This window comes from Hibiscus syriacus, unplaced genomic scaffold, assembly GCF_006381635.1.
Source record: "Hibiscus syriacus cultivar Baekdansim isolate YM2019G1 unplaced genomic scaffold, ASM638163v2 tig00110793_pilon, whole genome shotgun sequence".
Taxonomy (NCBI): Eukaryota; Viridiplantae; Streptophyta; class Magnoliopsida; order Malvales; family Malvaceae; genus Hibiscus; species Hibiscus syriacus.
The window spans coordinates 690,998-717,592 of NW_024062864.1; the positions used below are offsets into that span (position 1 = coordinate 690,998).

The 26,595-nt window shown below is 35.1% G+C and overlaps 4 protein-coding genes and 1 pseudogene across 9 annotated transcripts; 3 read left to right on the forward strand and 2 right to left on the reverse strand.

Annotated features, from left to right (window-relative positions):
- The first annotated feature begins 2,156 nt into the window (after positions 1-2,156).
- On the forward strand, positions 2,157-4,624 carry LOC120141040 (F-box/kelch-repeat protein At3g61590-like). 3 transcript variants are annotated; one of them, XM_039155984.1, is made up of 3 exons: positions 2,157-2,411; positions 3,108-3,176; positions 3,259-4,624. In XM_039155984.1, exon 3 carries the CDS (start codon positions 3,284-3,286, stop codon positions 4,493-4,495), a length of 1,212 nt encoding a protein of 403 aa, XP_039011915.1. In that variant the 5' UTR covers positions 2,157-2,411; positions 3,108-3,176; positions 3,259-3,283; the 3' UTR covers positions 4,496-4,624. The 3 variants fall into 3 exon arrangements, with proteins under 3 accessions (XP_039011915.1, XP_039011914.1, XP_039011916.1); XM_039155985.1 differs by lacking the exon at positions 2,157-2,411 and adding an exon at positions 2,476-2,955; XM_039155983.1 differs by lacking the exon at positions 3,108-3,176 and having other exon boundaries at positions 2,160-2,411; positions 3,259-4,623.
- Positions 4,625-8,171: 3,547 nt separating this feature from the next.
- Positions 8,172-9,608, forward strand: LOC120141137 (annotated as a pseudogene).
- Positions 9,609-14,409: 4,801 nt separating this feature from the next.
- Positions 14,410-18,833, forward strand: LOC120141102 (BTB/POZ domain-containing protein POB1-like). Of its 3 annotated transcripts, XM_039156039.1 has the most exons (7): positions 14,751-14,780; positions 15,775-16,113; positions 16,434-16,559; positions 16,657-16,778; positions 16,927-16,990; positions 17,091-17,370; positions 17,827-18,640. In XM_039156039.1, exons 2-7 carry the CDS (start codon positions 15,861-15,863, stop codon positions 18,638-18,640), a joined length of 1,659 nt encoding a protein of 552 aa, XP_039011970.1. In that variant the 5' UTR covers positions 14,751-14,780; positions 15,775-15,860. The 3 variants fall into 3 exon arrangements, with proteins under 3 accessions (XP_039011972.1, XP_039011970.1, XP_039011971.1); XM_039156041.1 differs by lacking the exons at positions 14,751-14,780; positions 15,775-16,113 and adding an exon at positions 14,410-14,432 and having other exon boundaries at positions 16,427-16,559; positions 17,827-18,833; XM_039156040.1 differs by lacking the exon at positions 14,751-14,780 and having other exon boundaries at positions 15,861-16,113; positions 17,827-18,833.
- An 851-nt stretch (positions 18,834-19,684) lies between these two features.
- On the reverse strand, positions 19,685-21,358 carry LOC120141103 (protein CURVATURE THYLAKOID 1A, chloroplastic-like). The gene is made up of 5 exons (XM_039156042.1): positions 21,140-21,358; positions 20,818-20,906; positions 20,575-20,682; positions 20,216-20,287; positions 19,685-19,946 (listed from the first exon to the last, which is right to left on the reverse strand). The coding sequence occupies exons 1-5, from the start codon at positions 21,297-21,299 to the stop codon at positions 19,881-19,883; spliced, it is 495 nt and encodes a 164-aa protein (XP_039011973.1). The 5' UTR covers positions 21,300-21,358; the 3' UTR covers positions 19,685-19,880.
- A 1,336-nt stretch (positions 21,359-22,694) lies between these two features.
- Positions 22,695-24,690, reverse strand: LOC120141069 (GDSL esterase/lipase At4g01130-like). Of its 2 annotated transcripts, none has more exons than XM_039156011.1 (5): positions 24,401-24,690; positions 24,082-24,252; positions 23,696-23,853; positions 23,355-23,625; positions 22,695-23,019 (listed from the first exon to the last, which is right to left on the reverse strand). In XM_039156011.1, the coding sequence occupies exons 1-5, from the start codon at positions 24,660-24,662 to the stop codon at positions 22,751-22,753; spliced, it is 1,131 nt and encodes a 376-aa protein (XP_039011942.1). In that variant the 5' UTR covers positions 24,663-24,690; the 3' UTR covers positions 22,695-22,750. The 2 variants fall into 2 exon arrangements, with proteins under 2 accessions (XP_039011942.1, XP_039011941.1); XM_039156010.1 differs by having other exon boundaries at positions 24,082-24,300.
- Positions 24,691-26,595: the final 1,905 nt, after the last annotated feature.

Below are 26,595 nucleotides of genomic sequence, written 5' to 3' on the forward strand. Positions count from 1 at the left end.
AAATATGATATGGATGGCTTTGGAGTTAAGCTGGAACATTTTTGTCTCTCATTCACTCCATAATCTTGGATGAGTGAGAGGCTTGAAGTATCATTCTTCTACGACATTCCATGCTCCCATGTCACTTGCTTGAATGAAGTACATCATCCTATTTTTCCAATAGGCATAATTAGTCCCATTGAAGAAATGAGGCTTGTTGACGGGCATCAAACCGAAACCGGAGTCGAAGTTTGAAGTAGAGGCCATTTATGACTTTGATTATGGATATAACTCTTCCCGAATCGACTCAAGAGGCGATTAAACCTTCAAATGAGTTAGGCTCTGATACCAATTATTGAGTTAATCGATTGACGAAATCGGTCAAGAGGGGGGTGAATTGGCAATAAAAATTTTGGTGGAAGCTTTTGTAAAAAATTGAAAGAAATTGCACAGCGATTTAGAGTAGTTCGACTTTCTCAACCAAAGTCTACGTCCACTACCTTAGCTATCCACACTAAGGATTTTCCACAAATTCACTAATTTGTCTTTCTTTTGAGGACAAATAATAACCTTACAATCCCTCAAGAATTATACCCCAAATTCTTGAGAACACTCTCTCCCAAAGAGAACAATACAAATTTGCAAACTTACAAGGAAATCCTCACAAGGTAGATTGTTTGCACAATTCTAAAATAAAGAAAAGAACACTCAAGAATGAATACAATTGAGCACAATAAGTGTTCTTGAAAGCAAAATGAATATTGAATGAAAAATAGGCTTGAAATGCTCAAACTTGAGGTTTGATGCTTTCTCTTTGATTCTCTCTTGATTATAATTGCTTGATGTTTCTTTTGTTTTTGATCATTGGATTCTAAGCTTGCTTAAATACACCTTGAATCACTTCTGAACGTTGGGGATGATTAGTGGAGTCAAATAGTCGTTTAAGTGTGAAAACAATTAATTAAAAACAATTGGGAGCGTCAATGCATCGATACATACCCATAGTGCATCGGTGCATCAGTGTAAAATTCAAATATTTTGACCGTTAGACCCTTAGTGCATCGGTGCACTAAGAGTGCATCGATGTCAAGTGCATTCGATGTTTCAAAATAGTCAGAGTGCATCGATGCATGGCTGGTGCATCGATGCATCAAATGCATTTGATGTTTTAATAAAATCCTCAGTGCATCGGTGCAATGGTATGTGCATCGATGCATGAAATGCATTCAATGTTCAATTTAATTCATGGTGTATCGATGCATGGATTGGTGCATCGGTGTATCACTCTGAAAAATTGATTTTAGGCTTGATTTTTGGTTCAAAACAATTTTACACATTTTAGTAAGGTTTGAAATTGATCTTAAAAGACTTGGAGTAATAATTTGATATTCGATTAATTGAATCGAATATATTTAGAAAATCGTTTGTAAAATCTTAAAATTTATTTAAACTAATTTGTTATATCAAAATATAAAAATATTTTCAACAGACACTATTTTTTTCTTTTCTTTTATTTGATAATACAAATCAAATTAATAACTATAAAACATCAATAGTTTCTTGCTTGATAATTTTTTTGTTTGGTACTATTTATTACCGTAATTATTAATAAAAATATCCAAAAACAAAAAAAAGTAAAGTACACCATAGATAATCCAATTATAAGGTATTATTTTGTTGAGTATTTTAATTATTAAAAGTTATAAAATGTTCATTTAATTATATGACGTTTTATTAAGTCGTTCGACAATTAAAAATTATAAAATGATTACATGACTATTCAAGTGTTCCAAACTGGTCCTTTTTGAAAAGAAAAATCATGATCGTCTGAGTTGAATGTTAGCATGCTGACTAAGATATGATAATCGTTTGAGATTTTAAGATTCGATTTAACATATCTCAATCAGCAAGTTAACGTTAATCTCGTCACTTTTTATCGAAAAAAATAATTTTAGAACATATAAATAATTAACTGACTATTTATAAATTTTAATAATTAAGAATTATATAAAAATAATATTTGGATAATCATTTTTTCACGAAAATAAAAGTATACCACGTGCCACACTCGCCACCTCTCTCTTCCCCCTCCCTCGGTTTATTTGTTTACTTTGTCACTACTCCGTATTCATGAGCACAAACGCCCTTTACAAAAACCGCCCTCTCTTTATTTTGTCTGTCGTTTTTTGCCTCTTGTTTTGTTGCAAACAGTGAAACATCCATTTCTCAACAATGGGTTTTGCTTAGGAATATGATTATCATCCAATTCAAGAGCGGCCCTTTCACTGTTCTCTTCCAATAATCTGATTTTCCCCCCTTAAAAACTCTTTTTATTTACCGGGTTTCCTTTTGTTTCATGGTAAATATTGAAACTTACTCTGAATCTACCAACACCCATTTCTTCGGCTATCTCAGAATCAGCTTCATTACAGGTTCGTGGCTATGTCTATTTTTCCTTGAAATTTTTCATTTATTTTATTTGATCCGTTTGTCTGCCTTTAATCAAATGATGTTTTGTTTTAGTTGGTGATGCTTATTGTTTTTTTTTTTTTTTAGTTTTGTGAGGTTTTCGCATCTGATGTTTGATTGATAGGTAAGGATGGCCTAATACTTCTCCTTTTCCACCTAACATTATTTTATTTATTCTCAAAACGTTTTTGGTTCTTATATTTTTTTTGGGTCGCTAAATCCATGAAAGGTTGTTTATTTAGCTGAAAAAGAAGACAACTTGTTTTGGATTAAAACACTCTTGCTCTGGGAAGAAATCTGGCTAAAAAAATTGTTTCCTTTTTATGTTATTTTGATGTTACTCTCTGTAAATGCTTTTCTCCTTTTTAAGTAATCAATGATTTCGCTTCTGTATATATCCAATGATAAGATCTTCTCAAATTTATAAATGGGGTTTGATTAAATTTCCAGTCTTTGATATTATCTCCCTCTTAAAGATCAGAATTCTGGCATTGCCCTCCTTTTGGGGTAACATTGATTTAACATGTTCACTGATTTTTTCTCTGAATCTTTTTTTATCTCCTTCTATGTGTGCGTTTTAGCTTTCATACAGATGATTTGATGCCTTAATTTTTTTTTATTTATCATGCCTTTGTTAAAGCAATCTGTAATGCGTTCAGGTTGTTTGACTTGTACTTGGAGAAGCCTCAAGTGTTTTCATATTTCTTCATGATTGATTGTGTTATGAGGTGATTGATTCGATTTTAGTTTCTTTCCCTGTTGGGTTTGTTTTTGTGAAGAAATTCGATATTGTTTTTGTCGAATTCTCAGGAGTTTTCTTTAGCTGCTCTTCGTCATGAATGGTGAGACTTCATGGATCAGCCATTGCTTTGATGACATGCCGAAAGGAATCGGTGCCCGTGGTTCGTTTTTGGAACTTAACGATGAAGGTAACAAAGAAACAAATTTAGTTTCTATGGAGTTATTCCTGCCTGATGACTTGCTGGAACGGATCTTGGCTTATCTCCCAATTGCTAGCATTTTCCGAGCTGGTTCTGTGTGTAGAAGATGGCATGAGATCGTCAATTCCAGACGGTTCCTATGGAACGTTTCGGATGTCCTATTGCAAAAGCCCTGGTATTTCATGTTTACAAGTTGTGATGAACCGGTTGGTTTTGCCTATGACCCGATTCTTCGGAAGTGGTACAGCATTGAACTGCCTTGCATTCAGACTCCTAACTGGTTCATTGCTTCATCACATGGCTTGGTTTGTTTCATGGACAATGACAGTAAAAATGAGATGCATGTCTGCAATCCAATCACCAAACATTGCAAGAAGCTCGAGAATCCCCCTGGTCTGAAATTCCACGATTATAGTGCAATGTCGATCTCAGTAAATAGGACATCACACAGTTATACTGCATCCATTGTGAAGTCTAAACAAGTGCCTAGTAATTTTTTCCAGTGGGACGTTTCAATTCATATTTATGATTCGGAAACAATGATGTGGACTACCTCCTTGACCGAGGTATTGACCGGTTGGAGAGGTGGAGAAGAAAGTGTGATATGCGCCGGGGTTTTATACTTTCTGGTTTACTCAAGTGGGGTTGGAACACCAGAGAATCGACATGGCCTAGTTACATATAGTCTCTCTAGTCGATCATCTCCGTTGATTAGGAGTTTTATCCCGGTACCTGGCCCTCTCACTTGTGGTCGCCTGATGAACCTAAAGGACAAGCTGGTGATGGTCGGAGGCATCGGGAAGAAAGATCGGCCTGATATAATCAAGGGGATCGGAATCTGGGTTCTTGAAGGGAGGAATTGGATAGAGGTTGCTCGCGTGCCCCAAAAGTATTTTCAAGGATTCGGCGAGTTGGACGATGTTTTCGCTAGCAGCGGTACCGGCAATCTCATATATATCCAGAGTTACGGTGCTCCAGCACTTCTTGTTTTCGACATGAACCTGAAACTATGGAAATGGGCGCCAAAGTGTCCGGTGTCGAAGAAATTTCCCCTTCAGCTCTTCACCGGTTTTTGCTTCGAACCAAGACTCGATTTCGCTCCTTAATTTCCCACCATTCCTTCCTTTCTTTTCCATTGGCTTTCATTTTCAGTTATTATAATACCACTGCAGCACCGAGAAAAACAAAAAGAAGAAAAGATCACAGCTTGTAGAAGCAGATAAATCCTGCCCATTTATGAAAATGGATACTCCATACATAAATACTTTGATTTTCGCTTTTCGAACACGCCTGCCTGCCAAAGTACTCAAAATCCAAACATATATTTATTGCTCTAACTACAAACTTCATCCCTATATTTTACAGAAACTAACAAGTCTTTTTATTTTGTACTAATTTGATCTTTATACTTCACAAAAATTGGTAAGTTAACCTAATTGAGGAATATTTAAATCTTTCGGTTTAACGATTTATAAGTCATGAGTTAATAAATATTATATACAAAGAATTAACAAAATTTAGCTGTGTAAGTCTATATGTTGAGATAAAGCTTATTTAGTCTCCAAATTTGACTACTCTTTCCATATTGGTCCTTGAGTTATTTAAATTATATTTTATTATTTAAATTTAAATTTATTGTAAATATTAAACGTGGCATTTTTACTGGTCCTTAAGTAAAAGACTAACAATGTTAGAAGAAGGGATTAAGTTGTAACTTAACGTGGAAAATTACTGGTCCAAATATAAAGGAATGAGAAAACATTGGATCAACATATGTGGCAACTTGTTCCTAAAAATCCCAAACTAACTTAACCGTAATTACCGCCTATTTTAAATTTGGAAAATTGCTATTTAGCACACTAAAAGTTTATACAAATTTTAATTAACTTCATTAATTTTTTTAAATATTTAGGTATCCAAAATTTTGGAAAATTTGAAGTAGACCCTTCAAAACTGTTTTCTCAATATCTCCCATTAAATTTACCGAGTCTAACCGAGCTAACATCTCGGGCATCAGTTAACAAGAATTCTATTTTACAAATTGTAGATGATGAAGATCTTGCAATGAATAACGACCTTAAATTAGAAAAAGAATTATCTACCTTGTTGAATAACTTAACGACCAACCATGTTGAGGAAAAAGAAAACCCTAAGCAAGTAAATACTAGACAAACATTCATCGATTCATGTTATGTCATCGGGTGGGTATATTGTAGTTTGGAATGTGTTAGTATTATAAATTAAAGCTGCGTGAGGTTTAGTCTGGACCACATTCGATTAAGATAAAAGATGGAACAACTTTTTTCAAGTGGTCCGTCTCCTTGTGCTGTCCTCTTGATTTCTCCACGATACTAAATTATGGTGAAAACGAATTCTAGCATGCAAAGCTTCTAAACAATATGGAATATACATGCATAGTACAAATAGGGTCTTTGTTTAATTTTCTAAGCCTGCCTACTATACTTCATTAATCATCTTCCTCTTGGTTCCACGTTTCTTCAGATTTTTTATTTACTCTTTTACTTTTACCTATCAATATTTTCTTTCAACATCATTCTTTATAACTTATTTTTTCTCCAATCAGATGATGACACGTGTTACTGTATGATTAAAGGATAAATTGATAGAATATTTAAGTATCGAGGATCAAATATGTAACTATACTACTTTTGTTACCTGCCACATCTCTGTCACACGTTGACAATATGTAGCTTGATTGATCTCGTTTAAACATTAAAGTGATTTAATTAACAAAGTTAAAATATCAATGATTAAATTAAATTTTTATATATTTAAGTGGTCATAAGTGTAGTTTATCCTATATATTTTTATGAAATAATTATTCAAAAACTAAAGTTAAAATTAATATTAATTAAATGTTTTAAGTTTTAACTCATAAAAGATGTATTGGATATGATATAGATATGTGAATTAAGGGAATCCAAAGGCAATGAGTAGATAGTAATGTCAGTCCCAAATTAAGGAGCCAAAAAAAAAAGGGTAAAAGACAGATAGGCAAAAGAAGAAAACAGAGGAAGGGCCGCACATGCCCACAACAAGCACCAAAGAAAGCTCGAGTCTTGGGAGGCTGACCACAAAGCAGAGAAGAACGCGAGCCAAAAAAAAAAAGCCAAGGAGAAATAGTGAAGGAGTTTGAAATTTTGAAAACACAGAGAGGGAGAAAGAGAGGTGATGGAAAGAAAAGAGTGTGGAGAGTGAAGGAGAAAATCGAGTTTTAATGGTGAAAAAGTTGAAAGGCGTGATCCTGTCAGGGAAAAGAGCTGGCCCCTCTACTCCTCCCACTTGGAGACTCGAGTTCTCTTCCCAAAATGCCACTATCTCCACTGGACATTCTATTTCTGCCAGAAAACTCTGTGCTAATTGTTGAGGAGTAAGTAATATCAGTTGGAAGGTGTGGCAGCTGGAACGGTTTGTTGCTGCATTTAATAACTGTTTTCTGTTGAAGGTTGTTAGGTGGTTAAGCCAGCTGTACATTGGGTTAAACTTACAGTGGTAACCCAGCAATCAGCATGGCTATATTAATAGATCTTAGGATCAAGGCTAATACGTCGTTTTTTAGCCTACATTCTGTTTTCTCTTTGCTTTCACTTTTGATTTCTGGTTTTCCAGAACTGTGGTCATCACAGTTTTAACACTAATCTTAGGGAACTTCACCCTCATTACCCACTTCCCAGTATGCGCAAAGGATCTGCCAACCTTCGCCTACACCGTTCTAAAGACAAGGGTTTTGTTGCTGCTGTTGATCCTCCTCATACTCCCCTCGAACGGGTACCAGTTATTTTTTTCTTAAAGTTTTAAGCTTTGGCGGTTCTTTGGTTTCAAGTTTTGAGTTTAAGTGGGGGTGGTAAATTGTTTATTTGTTAAAGAAAGAAAAAGGTTATGCTTTTTTCTATATTCTAATTGTTTCGGTTACTTTGCGGTCCCTTGTCTTGGTGTTCCTTGTTGTTCTCTATCTGTCTTAACCCTTCCTTTTTTCTTTCTTCTGCTTTTTCTTTGCTGTGAATGCTGAAGATTTTGCGTCTTTTTTGACACTAACTGTCGAGATTCTTCGGTGTTTCGTGTCTGGTTTTTTCCTTTAAGTACCAGTTGCTGCTCATCTATGGCTAGTTTGAACTGAAAAGCCACGTCTTTGGATTAATGCTGCCTTCCAAGCTGTGTACTAGTTAAAGTCTACCTTGAGTGTTCGGTGTCAAAAAAGGAACATGAAATTGCTTTCTTTGCTGCTTGATTGACGGGTTCGTTTGCTTATAATTTTGTGCTTTATGTGATTCTTTCACTGGTTTTATTGTTTGATTGAGATACATTGCCAATTTCTTGCAAACTAATAATCGATTTCTCATCTCTAAAACCTGCCTTGTCGATCATATTTAGGTGAAGGGACCCTTGTTTAATCAAACGGTTGCGTAGCCTTGTCTACTTATATTTATAATAAATATTTTGCCCTGAATCTAATGTCAGACAGCAAGTGCAAGTAGTTCGAGGAGACATATTGGGGCATCAGTGATGCAACACCGTCGATCAGTTGAAAGAAATGGCCGTGCTCTACAGTCTGTATCTCCAGCTAGTTACGGAAGCTCACCGGAGGTCAACATCTATCCCCAGTAATCTATTGATTGGTTTCTTTTCTTTAAAGCCATTTGCAAAGTAGAGCATCTACTGTTAATTATCTCGTTAACCTCGGTCATTAAGGACATTACCTTTTATTTTCAGTAGAAGCAGATAATTTACTGCAACAGTATCGCTTACATGGATTCATAGTTGTTCTCTTTGCAGGCAGCACCTTATACTTCTTTGGATTTTAAGGGAAGGTCCGAGAGATCAGGTTATAGCCTTGAGACATCAACGGAGTTGCTCAAGGTGCTCAAACAAGTCATTGGTAAGTGCTCTGAAAATGGAGCTGGATCATTCTCGGGGTCAGATCAAAGAGTTGTTGCGGGAAAAGCAAGCAGAAAGGCAAGAAATTGACAATTTGATGAAGCAAGTTACGGAGCATAAACTTGTTAGGAAGAACAAAGAGCAAGATAGAATCAAAGCTGCCGTTCAGCCAGTGAGAGATGAGCTGGAAAAGGAGAGGAGGTTAAGAAAGCGCTCAGAAAGCATGCACCGAAAGCTAGCTCGAGAACTCTCGGAGGTGAGATCGTCTTTTGCTAATGCTTTGAAAGAACTTGAGAGGGAGAGAAAAGGACGAATTCTGTTGTAGAACTTGTGCGATGAGTTTGCTAGGGGAATAAGAGAATACGAACAGGAGGTGCGGTTCCTTAAGCACAGGCATGAGATTGATCACGTTGATGGAGAAAACCCAGAGCGGCTAATTCTCCATATTTCAGAGGCATGGCTTGATGAGCGGATGCAGATGAAGCTAACCGAAGGGAAAACTGATACTAAAGAAAAGAATTCAGTTGTCGACATGTTAAGCGTCGATATATAATCTTTTCTTGAAGCCAGACGCTCCACTGGGTCAAGGAAAAGTGATCTTAAAGTGAATTGCTCACATCGACACGCTTTAGAGTCCTTCCCATTAAATGAGGCTGCTAGTGCTCCTCAAGGTGCAGTTGATGAAGAATATTCCAGTGATAACGACTCACAGTGTTACGAACCCTAAAAAACTGCCAACAGAGTCCAAAGCAAGGGGAGCTGTAAACTTCATGGGGACAATGCCATCGCGGGCAGTAAATCTCGCAGTTTTCGAGCCCAGTTCGATGAACAAATGTCTACCGTAAAGCCTATCCACGATAATAAAGTGAAACGGAATGGAAGCCATGGACTGAGCTCGAGTAATGTGCTTGATTGCTTAATCAGGAACCATTCTTTGTCCTCAGATGGTGACAAAGTTCATCCTGAGTGTAGCTTGAGGGAAGAATCATATGTTAAATCTGTACTAAAAGATCGACCAAGTCCAGCTAGACAGCGGGTCTCGAATGTGACCTCTCCTGATTTCAAAAAAACAGATGCATGTCTGAATTTGCTTCCAGGTTGTAAGGAGTATACCCTGAAAGCAAAACTACTAGAAGCAAGACTAGAAGCCCGGCAATCTCGAGCAAAGGCCGCGAGGGGCTCGACGTAGGTTTCATGTTAGATGTGGTCGACAGAGATCGACATCGAGACCGAGGATTTTGGTTCTAGTTTAATGTACAATAACTTTCTTTTTTGGCCTATAATCAAGGAGTTAGATATGCAATGAAAAATTAACCGTTATCCCACGACAGCATTGATCACTTAGAATGCTGCTACCCTTCATGGAAATCAACACCATCAAACCTTCTAGATTGTAATCTCTGCAGAGTTTACAGTTTCTTTGATAATCAGTGCATGTTTAAGATATAAACATTGTAGAAAAAAAGAATTTGAAATTTGATAGTTCTTTGTTGCTTTTGACCATGAGGGAAGAACATTGATGTAATGTAATGGCAATAAGAAAATACTTTTACGGTCAATAATATTTATTTGTATCAATCATTTTCCTGAATTCTTTGATTGTATTTTTAATTGTTTTCTTGTATAGTCCTATTTCCCTTTTGTTACTAGTTTATACATTATGATGATTAATAAAAATAAGTTAATAGTCTAATATAAATTTTATAAAACCTTTATTGTATCTTTTTCTTTATTCAATAAAATTATTCATTATTATTAGTTAAATGAAGAGTAAAGTACACAAATGGTCATTCGACGATAGTATATTTCTTTATTAAGTCATTCGACTATTAAAAGCTACAAAATGGTATCCCGATTATAAGGTGTTACTTTGTTGAGTCCCTCAACTATTAAAAGTTACAAAATGGTCATCTGACTACTCATATGTTCCAAAATCGTCCTTTCGCTAAAAAATTGATGATAGCATGAGTTGGATGTTAACATATTGATTGAGATACGATAGTCGTTTAAGATTTTATGATCATATTTTATTATACCACATTCAGTAGGTTAACGTCTAGCTTAGATGGTCGTCAAATTTTTAATAGAAAATGATGAGTTAGAAACACATAAAATAGTCGGGTGATCATTTTGTAACTTTTAATAGTCAAGGAACTCAACAAAATATTACCTTATAGTCGAGGGATTCAATAAAACAATACATATAGTCAAGTAACCATTTGTGTACTTTACCCTTCAATAAATAACTTTGACCTTTGGTGAAACGGAATTATTATTGGTTAAAGAAATAAGTTTACCATTGGTGTGAAACGGAAAAAGGTGATTATCATGTGCTTAGAAGCTAATTTTCCACGCGTGAATAACATGCAACTTTTCTGCGAGAAAAAAGGAAAAAAATCCAAGTAGATTTTGTACATGTATGAAAATAAATACTCCAGATATTATAGTACAATTCTAGGAGCTATAAAGAGATGGAGCATTAGTGTCCATCCCGTGGGAGTTTGGGTTATGGATTTAGGGTGGTGCTCAATGGAGCTCTCCACACTTCAACGCTGAAAAGTGTTGGCAGAATTGCTACGGCTGCTACTTCATGGATACCCCTGCCCTGCTCTGCCATGCCCACGCAGGCGAAGGGTTTGCATGAGCTAGGAGACGTGGCTTGCCTTCATATTTTTGGTATTGGAGTGAAGGGAGCTCCATTTCTCCATACCTCTTTCTAAACTTCAACCCGATGTTTATTTTATCAATCAACGTTAGCTTAACCTAATCCTTGGGCCAGCATCCAACAAGAGGTGACTACATTTTTGGTTTATAGATACAGTACTTTTCTCTTCATATTCAATTAATGTTGTTTTCTGGTTCATAAAGGAGTTTCCTTGGGTCTAAAACGATGAAACGAAATGGTGTACGTATCTACTAGTTCATGCTTACCTCTGGGTTTCTCAGGTAAACAGGGACTCGGCAAACTGGTTGATATATATTACCATTTTCTCCCCCCCCCCATTGTGTTGCCGTTCGAGCTTTGTGTTTATGTTGTAAACATAACTTGGCCTTTTGTCATGATGCAGTTAGAGCAAGTGAATCATTGATCCAGAAGGGTTTGAAAATGGTGCCATTATGTCAACCTGTTGTGTGAGGATTCTTTGACCATCGAATGTTAGTAATCAATTAATCATATATGATAGATGGAGAGATATGAATATATATACCTTTAAGATTAATTTGGGCTGTTACTTTTGTTATAGTTAGTGTGGCCGACCTCCTTTGAGTTTACAAGACTCCCAATTGGAGAAAAATGCAATTCGAGTCCCTATAGAAAATAATATATATTAGATAATTTAGTAAAATATGCATTCAATTAATCTTATATTTCTCAAACCAAACATTATAATCTTATATTTATGCTAAAAAACCAAATAATATAATACAATATTCCCATAATAATATTACATTATAATAATTTTATTCCTACATATAATTTTATATTTTTGAACCAAACACCCCTTTAATACTTCAACGGGTTAACCCAATTCTTAATTATTTTACTTTCCAATTTAAAAGATATATGGATTAATCGTATGTTGAGTTGTTTTTATTGTGAAAACATTTTTTTTAAATAAACATGTTACAAATAAGAAAATTAATTCGAAATAAATTAGGATGAATCTTCACCAAAAAATTTAAGACGAATAAATCTTTTCAAATATTATAATGAGTCGAGATTAAAAATTCATTTTCAATTTTAAAATCAACATCAAAACAATTGAAATTCCGACTCGTCTGGACTCATTCCATGTCCCTTAACCATCCATACCCATATGTCAGCTAATTAATTTTGGGTGGATAAATTAGTTGAAGGATACTCTAGATATTTTTAAACGGTGAATCCATGAATTAACTAATAAGAAAATATATTATTGTTAGGATATTTGATGAAACTCTATGATCAATCGAAAAGTGTTAAGAGATGGTGAATTGTTCAATTTGAGTTTAGTGAGTAAGGAGTAAAAAAAGATAAGAATTTTACACAAAGATTTATAGTGGTTCGACTTCTTAAACAAGTCTACATTCACTATCTTAGCTTCTCACTAAGGATTTTCTAACAAATTCAATAATTTATTTTTTCTTTTTCAATGATAAAGAGATAATATTTACAAACTCCTTAGCTTTTCAAAGACTAAGCTATAATCACTCCCCTTTATAAAAAGAAAAAAATAAATGTAAACAATAAAACCCTTACAAGGTGGGTATTTACAAAATTAAGTTCACTAAAACACTAATATTTACAAAAAAATGAAAATAAGAATTAAAAGCTCTTATCTTGTGTTTGATTGCTTGAATAAGTGTTATTGTCCTTCTTCAAGTATCATCGACTTATTTTTATATGTTAGAACGAATTTGTAGTTGTTTCTAGCTGTTGAGGTTATTTAGAGTCATTGGAGATAATTTTTCTACAAAATAAAACTACCCAGGACATAAAATAATTTTAATTTTTATAAGACGAATAAATCTTTTTAAATATTATAATGAGTAGAGATTAAAATTTCATTTTCAATTTTAAAATCAACATCAAAACAATTGAAAACCCGACTCGTCCGGACTCATTCCATGTGTCCAATTACCCATCCATACCCATATGTCAGCTAGTTAATTTTGGGTGGATGAATTAGTTGAAGGCTACTATAGATATTTTTAAATGGTGAGTCCATGAATTAACTAATAATAAAATATATTATTAATACACATAACTTAAATTCTGAATATTTTGTTAACATATTTACCCTTAATTATATAATTTTATTTTTTAATCTTTCAAAATTATCATATGACGCTTTTTAACCCACAATGTAAATTCTTAGAGGGTTAACTAATAAAAGATTCTTTAAGGGTAAAAGTCAAAATAATAGACAAATACAAGGGGTAATATATGGATTTAATGTGTTATTTAACATATAATTTATTCATTTTTATTAAAGTCAATCATTAAAATTGTTATTTAATCATTTAGATTGATCGATAAAGTTTTAAAATTAAAGATACAAAATACCTCAAAAATTAAGAATAATTTAGTAAAATATACTTTAAAAAACAAATAAATCATTAAACCTTTTATAAATTTATCTAAAATTGTAAACCCTTAAACACTTAACATTAACAACAAAAATAGAAATTTGGGTGATAAAATCATAAAAAAAACTGAACGAGTAACTAAAACATAAACAAAGATAAGGTTAAGTGAGAGAAAAGGTAGTTTATGGTGTATTATAATTTTAGCGATTGAGTGGTGGAGCAACAGATTTGTGCAGATAAATTGAAGCCACACTACCAGAAATCCAAACAAATGAATTTTTTTAAGAAATGGAAAAATAGTTCAAACAAATTCTTGCTACAAAAAGGCTGCAAATGTGTTTTGAAAATCAGACCGGATCGATCGGTTAAATCGGTTTAATCAAAAATCATTGTCTAGTCCGGTTCAATCTACACCGGTAGAACCGTTATTAGTGAACCGATCAAAACAACTGAACCGTTCGAATCGGACCGACTGAAAACCAGAAAAAAAGGGGAAAAAACCGAAAAAAACCGCCAATTTTGTTTTTTTTTTAAATAAACCAAACGACGTCGTTTGTTAAACGAGCCAAGTCGAACTCGAGTATTAATGAGCTCGACTCGAACTTGAAAACTTTAAAAGTAAGCTCAACTCGACTCAAACTCACGAGCTAAAAATTATCAAGTTCAACTCGAACTCGAAATATAATATTAAAATTGAACTCAAAAAGACTTGAACTCAAAAAAAAAAAAAATTAGAAACTCAATTAAAGCCTAAAATTTGAGCTTGATTGAAGTGAAAGAATAGTTCACTCAATGATCACAAAAAAGTTCCATGATTTTGAATGTCAAATTACCTCTATTATTTATAGAAGTTAGTTGGTATGCTCTTCTATGTTTCTTAGCCATGTGTGATTGTTTTGTTCTCATATTTTTACTTTTTAGACTTTTGAGATGTTCTTCTATGTTTCTTAGTCATGTGTGATTGTTTTTTTTTAAATTAAACCAAACAATATCATTTTGTTATGATTTTTTAGCCCCAAATTTATTTTTTGATTATAGTTATATAATTATATTTATTATTTAATATGTTTTACCTTAAATATTATGTTGTAGTTAATTTTAATCATTTTGTTTTACTTGATTTTATGGTTTTTAACTTATATATGTTATGACTTGCTTTGAATATAACTTGTGATATAAAAAATTATTTTTTATTAAATATTTTTGGTATTTTTATTTAATTTTTAAATAATTATGATGTCGTCTGATTCTTCCTACCGGTTCGACCGGTTGAACCTTTGAACCGATAATATGACCGGTTCGTTAATCGGTCCGGTTCTGAAAACTATGCTGCAAATGCAAAGCTGTCTTCAATTTTTTTATGGCTATTTACAATTTGGATCCTAAGCACTATTTCCATCTCCTCCCTCCTTTTAGTTTGGAGCAGTGTTTTGAAAATCGGATCGGATCGATTGGTTCAATCGATTCAATCGAAAATCGTTATTTAGTCCGATTCAATCTACACCGGTTAAACATTTATTAGTGAACCGACCGGAACTACTAAACCGTTCGAACCGGACCAGCTGAAAACTGAAAAAAAACTGCCAATTTTATTTTTTATTTTTTAAAATTAAACCAAACGACATCGTTTGTTAAACGAGCCAAGTCGAACTCGAGTATTGATGAGCTCGACTCGAACTTGAAAACTTAAAATGTAAGCTCAACTCGACTCAAACTCACGAGCTAAAAATTATCAAGTTCAACTCGAACTCGAAATATAATATTGAAACTTGAACTCAAAAAGGCTTGAACTCAAAAAAAAAATTAGAAGCTCAATTAAAGCCTAAAATTTGAGCTTGATTGAAGTGAAAGAATAGTTCACTCAATGCTCACAAAAAAACTCAATGATTTTGAATGTCAAATTACCTCTATTATTTATAGAAGTTAGTTGGGATGCTCTTCTATGTTTCTTAGCCATGTGAGATTGTTTTGTTCTCATATTTTTACTTTTTAGACTTTTGAGACGCTCTTCTATGTTTTTTAGCCATGTGGGATTATTATTTTTTTAAATTAAATCAAACAATATCATATTATTATGATTTTTTAACCCCAAATTTATTTTTTGATTATAGTTATATAATTATATTTATTATTTAATATGTTTTACCTTAAATATTATATTGTAGTTAATTTGAATCATTTTATTTCACTTGATTTTATGGTTTTTAACTTATATATGTTATGATTTGTTTTGAATATGACTTGTGATATACAAAATTATTTTTATTAAATATTTTTGATATTTTTATTTAATTTTTTAAATAATTATGATGTCATTCTATTCTTTTGACCGGTTAAATTAATTCAACCGAATAAATCAGTAAATCGATAACATGACCAGTTCCTTAACTGGTTCGGTTATGAAAACCATAGTTTGGAGAACTCCACTTCATAATTTCTAGGTGTTTTCTCTTGTTTTGCTATCTCATTTCATCTGCTTTTCGGGTTAGGTGGGGATCGGAATCAATGAGAGATCAATTGAATTTGGATCTTTTTGACCCGAGAACTGAGATGGTCTCCGATTATTCGCGCGGGGCCTCCAGCTCCGATGGCGATTTCGCTTTTGCTTTCAACGATAGTAATTTCTCCGACCGGCTTCTTCGGATTGAGATTATAGGTGGACCCCCTCGGTGCCGCCTTGATGGAGAGGGTTGCTCCAGCATCGCCGATTGGGCTCGCGACCGCAAAAGGAGTCGAGAGGATATTAAGAAGGAAACAGGTTTGTTTTTGTTCCTCTCTTTCTCATTTCTTTGAAGTCTCTTATTACTTCTGTTTGGCTAGCTGAGAAAATATTAATTTGGAGCATACTTATTTAATTTGTGAAGGAGATTCTCTGTGAACTTGAGTTGGTAAGGAGAAGAAACTTATCAATTTAAAATTTTGTAAAGAAAATATTGTGCAAAATTGCTATGTTCCTAAATTTGACTCACATTTTGTGTAATCCAGTGCTGTCTTGAAATCTTTGCGACATTATATATAGGAATGTAGTCCGTTTCGTATTGTAGGCTGATTTTTAACGCTTTTGATTTTCTTTTCCAGTTTTGGATCTTAGTTTATGTCCTGAGGAGCAGATTTTAAATGACAACCTGCCTGATATGGACGATGGTGGAGGCTGTGAGAATCAAGATGAGGAGCCCACGGCAATGGTTGAAGAAACTCATTCAGGTTTTGATGTTGTTTAGACTTTGGACAACATACAATTTGGTTCATTTACTGCTATTTGCCATGGTACACATTCCGATCTTGCTTTGAACTTTTGTAGGTGATGAGGATACAAATAACAACGAATCAAGCTGGAACATGGATTGTTCTACAGTTCATAGAGTGAAAACATTGCATATCAGTTCTGTCATTTTAGCAGCAAAAAGTCCATTCTTTTACAAGGTAAGAGATTGTTTTTTCTTCTAAAGCTTTTCAATTGAAAACGGAATGAGAGAACGTGTTTCAAGAGCGCAAATATAGCTTGCAAGAATATTTGTCACCCCTTTGTTGATAATTACTTTTCTTTTACTTGTTTATTGATAAATTGTAGCTTTTCTCAAATGGGATGAGGGAGTCGGAGCAGCGACATGTAACCTTAAGAATCGATGCCTCTGGTATGCATGCCCTTCAATATATGGTTCTTGGTTATATTTCTTATTCAAGCAAAGGCGGGCAAGCCAAGTTAAATAACGACTTTTGCATAATTATGTACAGAGGAAGCTGCTCTCATGGAGCTTTTGAATTTTATGTATAGCAACAAACTATCTGTCACCACAGCCCCTGAATTGCTTGATGTGCTAATGGCTGCTGACAAATTTGAGGTTGCCTCTTGTATGAGATACTGCAGCCGGCTATTGCGCAATTTATCTATGACATCAGAGTCAGCTCTGCTTTATTTGGATCTTCCATCGAGTGTAATAATGGCTGAAGCTGTCCAACCATTGACTGACGCTGCAAAGCAGTACCTCGCTGCCCGATACAAAGACATTACCAAGTAAGCTCATGTTCTCCGAGCTGTTTGTTTTTCTTCTTATTCTATTCTGACTTGGAATTGATAGTTTTATTTAAATTCTTATTTGATTACATACCTTATGTAGTTTGAACTGTCCGTAAGACTGAAATCTGAAAAGTTTTCAGTCTCGATCTTACACAGTCCTAGCAATATTCTTTTGAGCTCCTCGGATCCACTTGTTCTGAAATTTTGCATTATTAACATGGACTACTGGCTTTAACATTCATTTTCAAAAAGAAAAATTAAAAAAGGTTTAATGCTATAGTCTTAGGAAAGCTTAAGGATAGGTGGAAAGGTAATGTTAATGACAAGAGAACAGTCCAAGCAGTGTAAATTTTGTTCTCCTTTCCCTTTTTGCCCATCTTATTCTTTGGGCCATAGTCAAAGTAGAAATAATGCATATTTAGGTGCTTATTCTTTTGGAGCACATTTGACCAGGTTCCAAGAAGAGGTAATGGCTTTGCCACTAGCTGGGATCGAGGTAATATTGTCCAGTGATGATCTGCAAATTGCATCAGAAGATGCTGTGTATGACTTTGTGTTGAAGTGGGCTAGGGCTCAGTACCCAAAGTTGGAAGACCGTAAGGAAGTTCTTGGTACACGCCTTGTACGCTTTATTCGCTTCCCCTATATGACCTGCAGGAAGCTTAAGAAGGTGTTAACAAGTAACGATTTTGATCATGAGGTTTCATCTAAGCTTGTACTTGAGGCCCTCTTTTTCAAGGCTGAAACCCCACATAGACAACGAAGCTTGGCCACAGAGGAGTCTGCCAGCTTGAACAGTCACTTTATCGAGCGAGCTTACAAGTATCGACCTGTTAAGGTGGTAGAATTTGAACTCCCCCGTCAGCAATGTGTTGTGTACCTGGACTTGAAGAGGGAAGAGTGTGCAAATTTATTCCCATCAGGACGGGTTTATTCTCAGGCTTTCCACCTGGGCGGACAAGGTTTCTTCCTGTCAGCCCATTGCAACATGGACCAGCAGAGCTCTTTCCATTGCTTCGGCTTGTTTTTAGGGATGCAGGAGAAGGGTACGGTTAGTTTCACGGTGGACTATGAATTTGCAGCAAGGTCAAAGCCAACAGACGAGTTTGTTAGCAAATACAAAGGCAACTACACATTTACCGGCGGCAAGGCTGTTGGGTACCGGAATTTATTTGCTATACCCTGGATTTCTTTCATGGCTGAAGACGGTCTTTATTTCATAAATGGTATTCTCCATCTTAGGGCTGAGTTAACCATCAGGCACTAACCAACTCCTGTTTGTTCGATCGAATTTCTGTCCGCTAACCCCACTTTGTTCTACTTTTTGCTCTGCTGAGCGAAAGAGAGAATGTACAAGTAAATGGATATGTAAGGTTCGTGTTGACGAGTTTGTATGGCTTTGAAAGTGGATTAACATCCATGTTAATTTAATTGTCTATATTTAACTACTTATTTTGAGATAATTTTAGGTTCTTAATTGACATCAAAATCTGATTTTTTTTTTCATTTTATAATTGATATCAAAATCTTGAGGTTTCCTTTTAAGTCTAAACCTTTTTTACTTCGTATTTTAAACATGTTGGAAAAGCAATAAGCTTGTTGGAGTATTATATACTTCATGCTCAAGTAATAAATTTTGTATATATAGAGGAGAAAAAAACGTTGGTTTTCTAATTTTCATTATCAAGGAGACCACCAGTTATTTTTTCTTTAAAAAAAATTAGAAGAGGTAGCTGACATAGATCATTAAAAAATTTCAAAGAACAAAGGGAAAGGAGGAAACTCAGGAAAGAAACAACAAAGAGCGAAAAACTAAGCTAAAGAGAATAAACAATAGCTGATCTGCAAAACAGACAGGCAAGGAACATGCTCCTGTCATCAGCATGCCGAGCAACAGCTGATGCGAAGCCACATGCATCGATGGAATCTAGCGGCTCTGCCACATCCCCGGAAAGATGCACAAAAGGGTCTGGATCACTGTCGACAATGGCTTCCTCATGGGACTGGGGGACTATCAAGATGATACGACTGTATTGAGTTTGAGGATGAAAATATATATGGCTCAAAAGTTTTATGTTTTCCATATGTTCAGAACGTTCTAATATTATGCTTTACCAATGCTTATGTTAATGGTTTCTGTCACTCTACCGTTCAACTCCATATATGTTAATGCTTTCTTGTCTAACCCTCATCGGTTTCAGGTGTTAGTGATGGGAAAGAATAGTTATCGTTTTTATGAATCCCAAACTCACGGATAAAAGACAGATTCTATGTATATTTGAATGGAAGAAATGGGTTACTTTCTACATTAACATGGTATATACATATATATTCATAGATGGGAAATTATAGCCATACACATCAAACTGAAAAAGTATCGATCCATGAACAGACCAAATAAAAAGGTGGCAAGGATTCATACAAGGCAACCCTACAATTAGAGGTTACAAAAAGGACCAAAAAGATAATAATAATAGCAAATAAATGAACATGAAATTGTTGTGCATCTACTCAGTTCCAGCAATCTTTCTCTTCAGTGCCTCGATATCCGTGGCTAGTTCTTTCCTGCTTGACTGAGGAAAGAAGGATATGGTTTTTACTTTTTAGTGTGCATATACATGACCATTCTTATTCTAAATAGCCTGAAAACCTTAAGATTTTAGTTGTAAATTAAGCTAATCTCAAACATATCTCTTCATGCACTTGTAAGCTCCTTCTTAGAACGTCGATTTAACACTTTGAAGCATTTGGATGATGATTAATCCATAATGACTCACCCAAAAAGAACAAGATTATCAGGTATTAAGATTCATGAAACCATTATGTTCGCTGAATCTCTTACCTTGAAGAGAAGGTATCTGTAGACAAACCATCCTGTGTATCCAAGTCCTACCAACTCCATTATCTTCGGAAGCTGATTAGCACATAAAATTGTTTCATATTGGATTAGCAACTTAATTGAAAGAGATAATGAACTGTAGCAAGTTCATCTGCAGTGTACATACACGACCAGACACAAATGTATGATTTTATGTTGGGCACGGATGCATGATTTTATTTCAAAGGATTAATTTGAAAAATTGAAAATAAATTATCAATAAAAATAAAAAAATACTAAAAATTTGGAAAGTTGATGAAAGACCCCGCCAGCCCCTCCACCTATCCCTGCGGAGTGAGGTGTAGTTTGAAGAATTCACTTACCAAAGGGACCGAGTTAATGGCACCAACAAGAATGGATGATAGCCAAACGGCAACGACTGCCCCACCGCCATAAAGAAGAACTGTTGACTTGTTCTCAACTTTATCCCACTAGTAAACATGGGAAGAAAAGCAAGTCAGTTCAGCACTAAGCAGACTGTAAAGCAAGATCTCAACTTTAGAGCTACAAGATGCTGCCTTTTAAGGCTGCTGCATGAACCACTCGAATTAACGCTGTGTTCTCACCTTTTCCTTCAAGTCAGTGAAAAGCTCCCCAGTATCAACCGAGGCCTCCTCCGAGGCTTTTTTCTGAAGCAGAGAAAACCTCTTGGATTCTGTTTTCCCAATAAAAAAATGGAAAGCCATTAAAACAATAAGCAAAGCCATGCATATGCAAGAGATTTTAAGAAATGGTGGAAAAGAAATAGTATTTTTTATATAAAAAAAGCTTAAATTTTCAAATATGGCTACAATAACATAAAAAGAAAGTCAAATAAAAACTTACAATTAAGTATTGAAACGAATGTACATTATGCGAGTGTTGAAAGGGAATCTAAGGGCAGATTACCTGGAATTAGCTTAACGGAAGAGGAAAAGGAAGCGGTGGAAACGCGAGGGGGAAAGGATGGCAAGGCACTGCAGCGGGCAGTTCTAACGGCGGTCGGAAAACGTGGGACAGAAACGGCGGTGGCCACCATGGAGGATGATGATGATGCAGCTACCGCCATTTCTAAAAATTAATTTTGCGCTGTTTCGGATATGTGGCCGCTGCAAAGCTAGAAATCCTATCCTTAGCGATAAAAGAATCGACTTGCTGTGCTAGAAACAGTGATGAAGATGAAGGACACGTGGACAAGGTTAGGATTATGATTGGTTGGTTCTCTATCTGCAAATCCAAGTTTGACGTATGGTTTTCAAACCGGACCGGTTAGCGAACCGGCTATGTTATCGGTTCACTGGTTCAACCGGTTGAACCGGTCGAAAGAACCAAACGACGTCATAATTATTTAAAAAATTAAATAAAAATACAAAAAATATTTAATAAAAAATAATTTTTTATATCACAATTCATATTCAAAGTAAGTCATAACATATATAAGTTAAAAACCATAAAATCAAGTGCAACAAAATGATTCAAATTAACTACAACATAATATTTAAGGTAAAACATATTAAATAATAAATATAATTATATAACTATAATTAAAAAATAAATTTGGGGCTAAAAAAATCATAACAAAATGATATTGTTTGATTTTTAAAAAAAAAAACAATCTCACATGGCTAAGAAACATAGAAGATTATCCCAACTAACTTCTATAAATAATAGAGGTAATTTGGCATTCAAAATCATGGAGCCTTTTGGTAAGTATTGAGTGAACTATTCTTTCACTTCAATCAAACTCGAATTTTAGGTTTCAATCGAGCTTCTAAATTTTTTTTGAGTTCAAACCTTTTCGAGTTCAAGTTTCAATATTATATTTTGAGTTCGAGTTAAACTTCATAATTTTTAGCTCGTGAGTTTGAATCGAGTTGAGCATACTTTTAAATTTTTCAAGTTCGAGTCGAGCTCAGCAATACTCGAGTTCGATTTGGCTCGTTTAACAAACGACGTCGTTTGGTTTAATTTAAAAAAAAACAAAATTGGCGGTTTTTTTTAGTTTTCAGCCGGTCCTATTTGAACGGTTCAACGGTTCTGGCCGGTTCACTAGTAGCGGTTCAACCAGTCTAGATTGAACCAGACTAGGCAACGGTTTCCAGTTGAACAGATTGAACCGGCCGATCCGGTTTTCAAAACAATGTTTGACGTTTCTCTCCTTACTAATTTTCATTGTTATTTCCATTTTATATATAAATAAAAGATGCTGACGATATAATTTTCATTTTTATTTCCTTCTTATATATGTAGCATTGTTACTGCTAACTTGTTAAGATCGGATTTTTAAAATATAATCAAAACGTAATTTTACATAAAATTTTAGAAAATAATAACTAGATGATCAAAATAGGATTTAAAATTATAATTAGATGATCGAAATAGAATGGCAGTGGTAGATGATTAAATATTTAGATGATCAAAACTATAAAAGTATAAAATAAAGGTTTGTGGGTGGAGAAAATTTCATCTCTGAGTTTGCAATTAAACAAAAGCAACAGCAGAGTTTTCTTTCTGCATTTATCAACCTATAGGATGGAGATAACAGAGGCTGTGAAGAGGAAAAGGAGGATCAAAGTAGGAGCCGTTGAGAATGGCCAACGTTGTGAGTTTATTGGCTGCTTCAGTCGCATGTATCCCATCCCAGCTAACATAGTTGTTGGGGTCTTTACAAGCCATTGCTGTAACTTTGCTTCCATTCATCACCTTGCTATTCCCACAATAAACCTCTGGGTGAAAATTATATTTCCCACCACCATATCCACAACAAGCTCTGGTGCCATATCTAAGACCTGGAAAAGAAACAAAAAAATGGTCCCAGCTTCATCATATATTGTAATACCCCGGAGTTCCTCCAAGCCTAAGGAACTCTGTGTCCTCCGGATTGCTATAACTCCTTGACTTGGTCACTAACAGACTTACATGATTTGTTAGAATCAAAAGCATTGAGATAATATCATAACCCTAATCTGACACCATGTAATAAGTCACAATACAAGACTGGCATCTCTCATCTCTTTGAGTCTGTAAAACAAATAGACTCCGGCTCTCTACCTAAACCACCAAGAACGTAACTCCACTTATTCCATCAATATATATATATATATATCAAGATCAGTGCTATTACCATGGGATGTGGGATCCTGGAAAAGCTGTAGAAGTACAGCATGAGTGTCCACATGTATCAAAGAAGCATCGGGAAGATCTCGTCTGGTTCGGCTTAGTGCCTCTTTTAACATGCTATTATAATCGACCACGGCATTGTTGTAAGAGATAAGGCAACCGAATTCATCCAAGTCCGAAGTATCGTGAGGCAGCTGCACTAATAATGCCGGATAACAACCGACCGGTGCAAGATTTAGAACAAAAAATGTACGCCCACCTAGACCATATAGCTCCTGTAAAATGCAACACTTTGAAGTAAAAATTAGGCTGATAGAACTATCACCAACTTATTCAGTTCCCTACCTTGATAGTGCCAGCAATTTGGGAAACCACTTGGGGAAGATATTGCTTCACTCCCTCGATACCATTGGCCTTCAAATTTGAAGTAAAATCATTCTGACCAATGTAAAAGGTGTAGAGTGATTTCCCAAAGATAGCTGGTGAAGGCAGCTTCGTTAATCCTAATAATAACAGGCAACGGACCAGAATTTTATGTCAAAGGACAAATTATAAAATTTTATGGACGAAATCAGATCTTCAATAAAAATATAAAAAATAACTAATTCAAATGAAAAATGTCGCTCTCCAACTTCCCTCGGTCTATTCTGTAATAATCAACACTAACGGCCTTTAATAAAAAGAAACATTGTCTAGCATTTAATTATCGTTGTGGTGGTCTGGTGTAGTACCTTTTTGATTCGTCGAATGATATTCGACAACTTTGGCCTTGAATTCCTTCATTTGATTAAGCTGAATGGCCAAAGAAAAAGGACTGATGCCGGTAACAAATAATGAAGTGTTGGGCAAAAGCACAGTGGAAGCCAGCGTTGCGAAGTTAGCTCCATGCCGGTAATCAGATCCTATCGACTGCAAGTACGGACTAATAAATGATAATCCCAGAGCTTGTGCTGCGAATATGGAAAACAACCATTGAAACAACTAGTTTTGCTAAAAGGGATAAAACAATTGATGATTTGTACAGTAAATACAAAGCTTATCAGAGTTTACCCAAGAAATCGAGTATGACTCTGCCATCAGTGGCACGACCGGTTGGTTTCTTGAAGAAGGTGATGCCGAAAGGTCCTGACTGTGCCGGGAAAGCAGCCCAAAACCCGCCTGTGTCGGAATTTGAGTCGCCGAAGTTGAAGATTGCTTTAAATTCACATTTGGAATCTTGAGATGAACAAGTTGACAGCATTGGCATCGCCACCGACAGCACCAACAATACGTGTCGGAAATGAAGAATGGTTCTGGATAAAGGGAGTGTCATCTTTCGATGGAAAGTGGATTAGATTTGCTGTTTGGGAATGTGGATAGTCGAGGTTGATAAAAGGATAACGAAAGCTAGTATAATCCAACTCTAATTAATTTTTTTAAAGAGAAAATAATTTCAGTGACCAAAAATATCTTATAATATATGATTTTAACCAATATTTTTTGGATTTGTCAAAATGACCAACTAAATCGTAATGCGATCGATAATTCACAACGCGATCTCCGGTATCGCAAATCAGTTTTCATATTCGCAACGCGAACTTCGACTATCGCAATGCGAACTTCGACTATCGCAATGCGAACTTCGACTATCGCAATGCGAACTTGGACTATCGCAATGCGAACTTGGACTATCGTAATGCGAATATGGACTATCGCAATGCGAATATGTAAATCGCAATGCGATAGTCGAAGTTCGCGTTGCAATAGTCGAATTTGGAAAATCGCAATGTGAACTTCGACTATCGCAATGCGAACTTCGACTATCGTAATGCGAACTTCGACTATCGCAATACGAACTTGGACTATCGTAATGCGAACTTCGACTATCGCATTGCGATTTACATATTCGCATTGCGATAGTCCAAGTTCGTATTGCGATAATCTAAGTTCGCATTGCGATAGTCGAAGTTCGCGTTGCGAATCTGGAAACTGATTTGCGATACCGGAGATCGCGTTGCGAATTATCGATCGCATTGCGATTTAGTTGATCATTTTGGTAAATCCAAAAAAAGTTAGTTAAAATCGTATATTATAAGGCATTTTTGGTCACTGAGGTTATTTTCTTTTTTTTAATGGTTTAAATTTTAAAAAAAATTAAATGACTCAACAAATAAAAAGGTGCGAACCAATGACTCAACAAAATAAAATGGTGTGAACCAATAATCAATTGATTCGGATTAGTGACAGGCGTGCTCCCTCTGCATGTTTTGTGGTCCGCTGGCCATGACCTATTGCAAGTGCACTGCACCCACTAGCAAGTATACCGTATTTTCTTATAATGAAAATGTGATAAATAAAACAGAGATAATTCCTACATTTACATATGAAACGATTTACATTGTTTGAACCTAGAATCAATTTATTAAATTTAAAATATTTTCTTATATGAATTTAATATAAGTGGGTATTTTTCAAAACAAAAGAGTAAACATATTTTACGACAAACTTATGGGGATACATGTCAATTACCTTCTTTTATTTAATATTATGAGCGAGTTCTTGCTTGAAATGACAAGGTTTAAAGCTCTCTCAAACTATAACAGCTGTGCGAGAGGACTCGGACATGATTCATCTTGTAGTTTATGCCGAGACGCGAATGATACCATGCTTCATATCTTACGGGATTGCACTCCATCCCAATATATATGGAACAAACTCCTAGTAAAGTATTCGTCTGCCTCTTTTTATTCCCTCTCGCTTGGTGACTGGTTGTTTTGAAAACTAAGATCAAAGTTTGATTGTGAGATGTTTCATGGACCTTTGAATATCTTGTTTGCGTCGCTAGTTTGGCATATTGGAAGGCGTGAAACCTCTTTATTTTTCAAGGCCACATTCTTATACCTGAATCAGTACTGCAACTCGGTATCACATGGAGCATATTTTATGTCGGTTGTGCGCCTGATCGGAGAGCTGGTAGTATATCAGCTCCGACACAAGTACAGTGGCAACCACCTGAACCAGGGTGGATCGTTCTAAAAACAGATGGCGTTGTCTCGCTCTTCACAAGATGTGGATCGATTGGAGACATTTTTCGAGGTATTACGGGCATTTAGGTATTTAAGTATATAAACCTTAATATTAAGTATTTAAGTTTGAGTCACATTTTATGTAAATTATGCGTGGATTGTTTTCAATTTATGTTTTACAATAATTAATTTTACTTACAATGATTCAAATATATTAGTAATTATGAAACTAATTTTTTT

Coding starts and splice junctions, on each gene's coding strand:
- LOC120141040 (XM_039155984.1), top strand. CDS start 3,284: ATGAATGGTGAGACTTCATGGATCAGCCATTGCTTTGATGACATGCCG.
- LOC120141102 (XM_039156039.1), top strand. CDS start 15,861: ATGAGAGATCAATTGAATTTGGATCTTTTTGACCCGAGAACTGAGATG. Junction 16,114..16,433: donor GGATATTAAGAAGGAAACAG/GTTTGTTTTTGT, acceptor TTTCTTTTCCAG/TTTTGGATCTTAGTTTATGT. Junction 16,560..16,656: donor GGTTGAAGAAACTCATTCAG/GTTTTGATGTTG, acceptor GAACTTTTGTAG/GTGATGAGGATACAAATAAC.
- LOC120141103 (XM_039156042.1), bottom strand. CDS start 21,299: ATGGCGGTAGCTGCATCATCATCATCCTCCATGGTGGCCACCGCCGTT. Junction 20,288..20,574: donor CCATTAACTCGGTCCCTTTG/GTAAGTGAATTC, acceptor TGTGCTAATCAG/CTTCCGAAGATAATGGAGTT. Junction 19,947..20,215: donor ACAGATACCTTCTCTTCAAG/GTAAGAGATTCA, acceptor TTCTTTCCTCAG/TCAAGCAGGAAAGAACTAGC.
- LOC120141069 (XM_039156010.1), bottom strand. CDS start 24,662: ATGACACTCCCTTTATCCAGAACCATTCTTCATTTCCGACACGTATTG. Junction 23,854..24,081: donor TCATTCGACGAATCAAAAAG/GTACTACACCAG, acceptor TGTTATTATTAG/GATTAACGAAGCTGCCTTCA. Junction 23,626..23,695: donor AAATTGCTGGCACTATCAAG/GTAGGGAACTGA, acceptor TGCATTTTACAG/GAGCTATATGGTCTAGGTGG.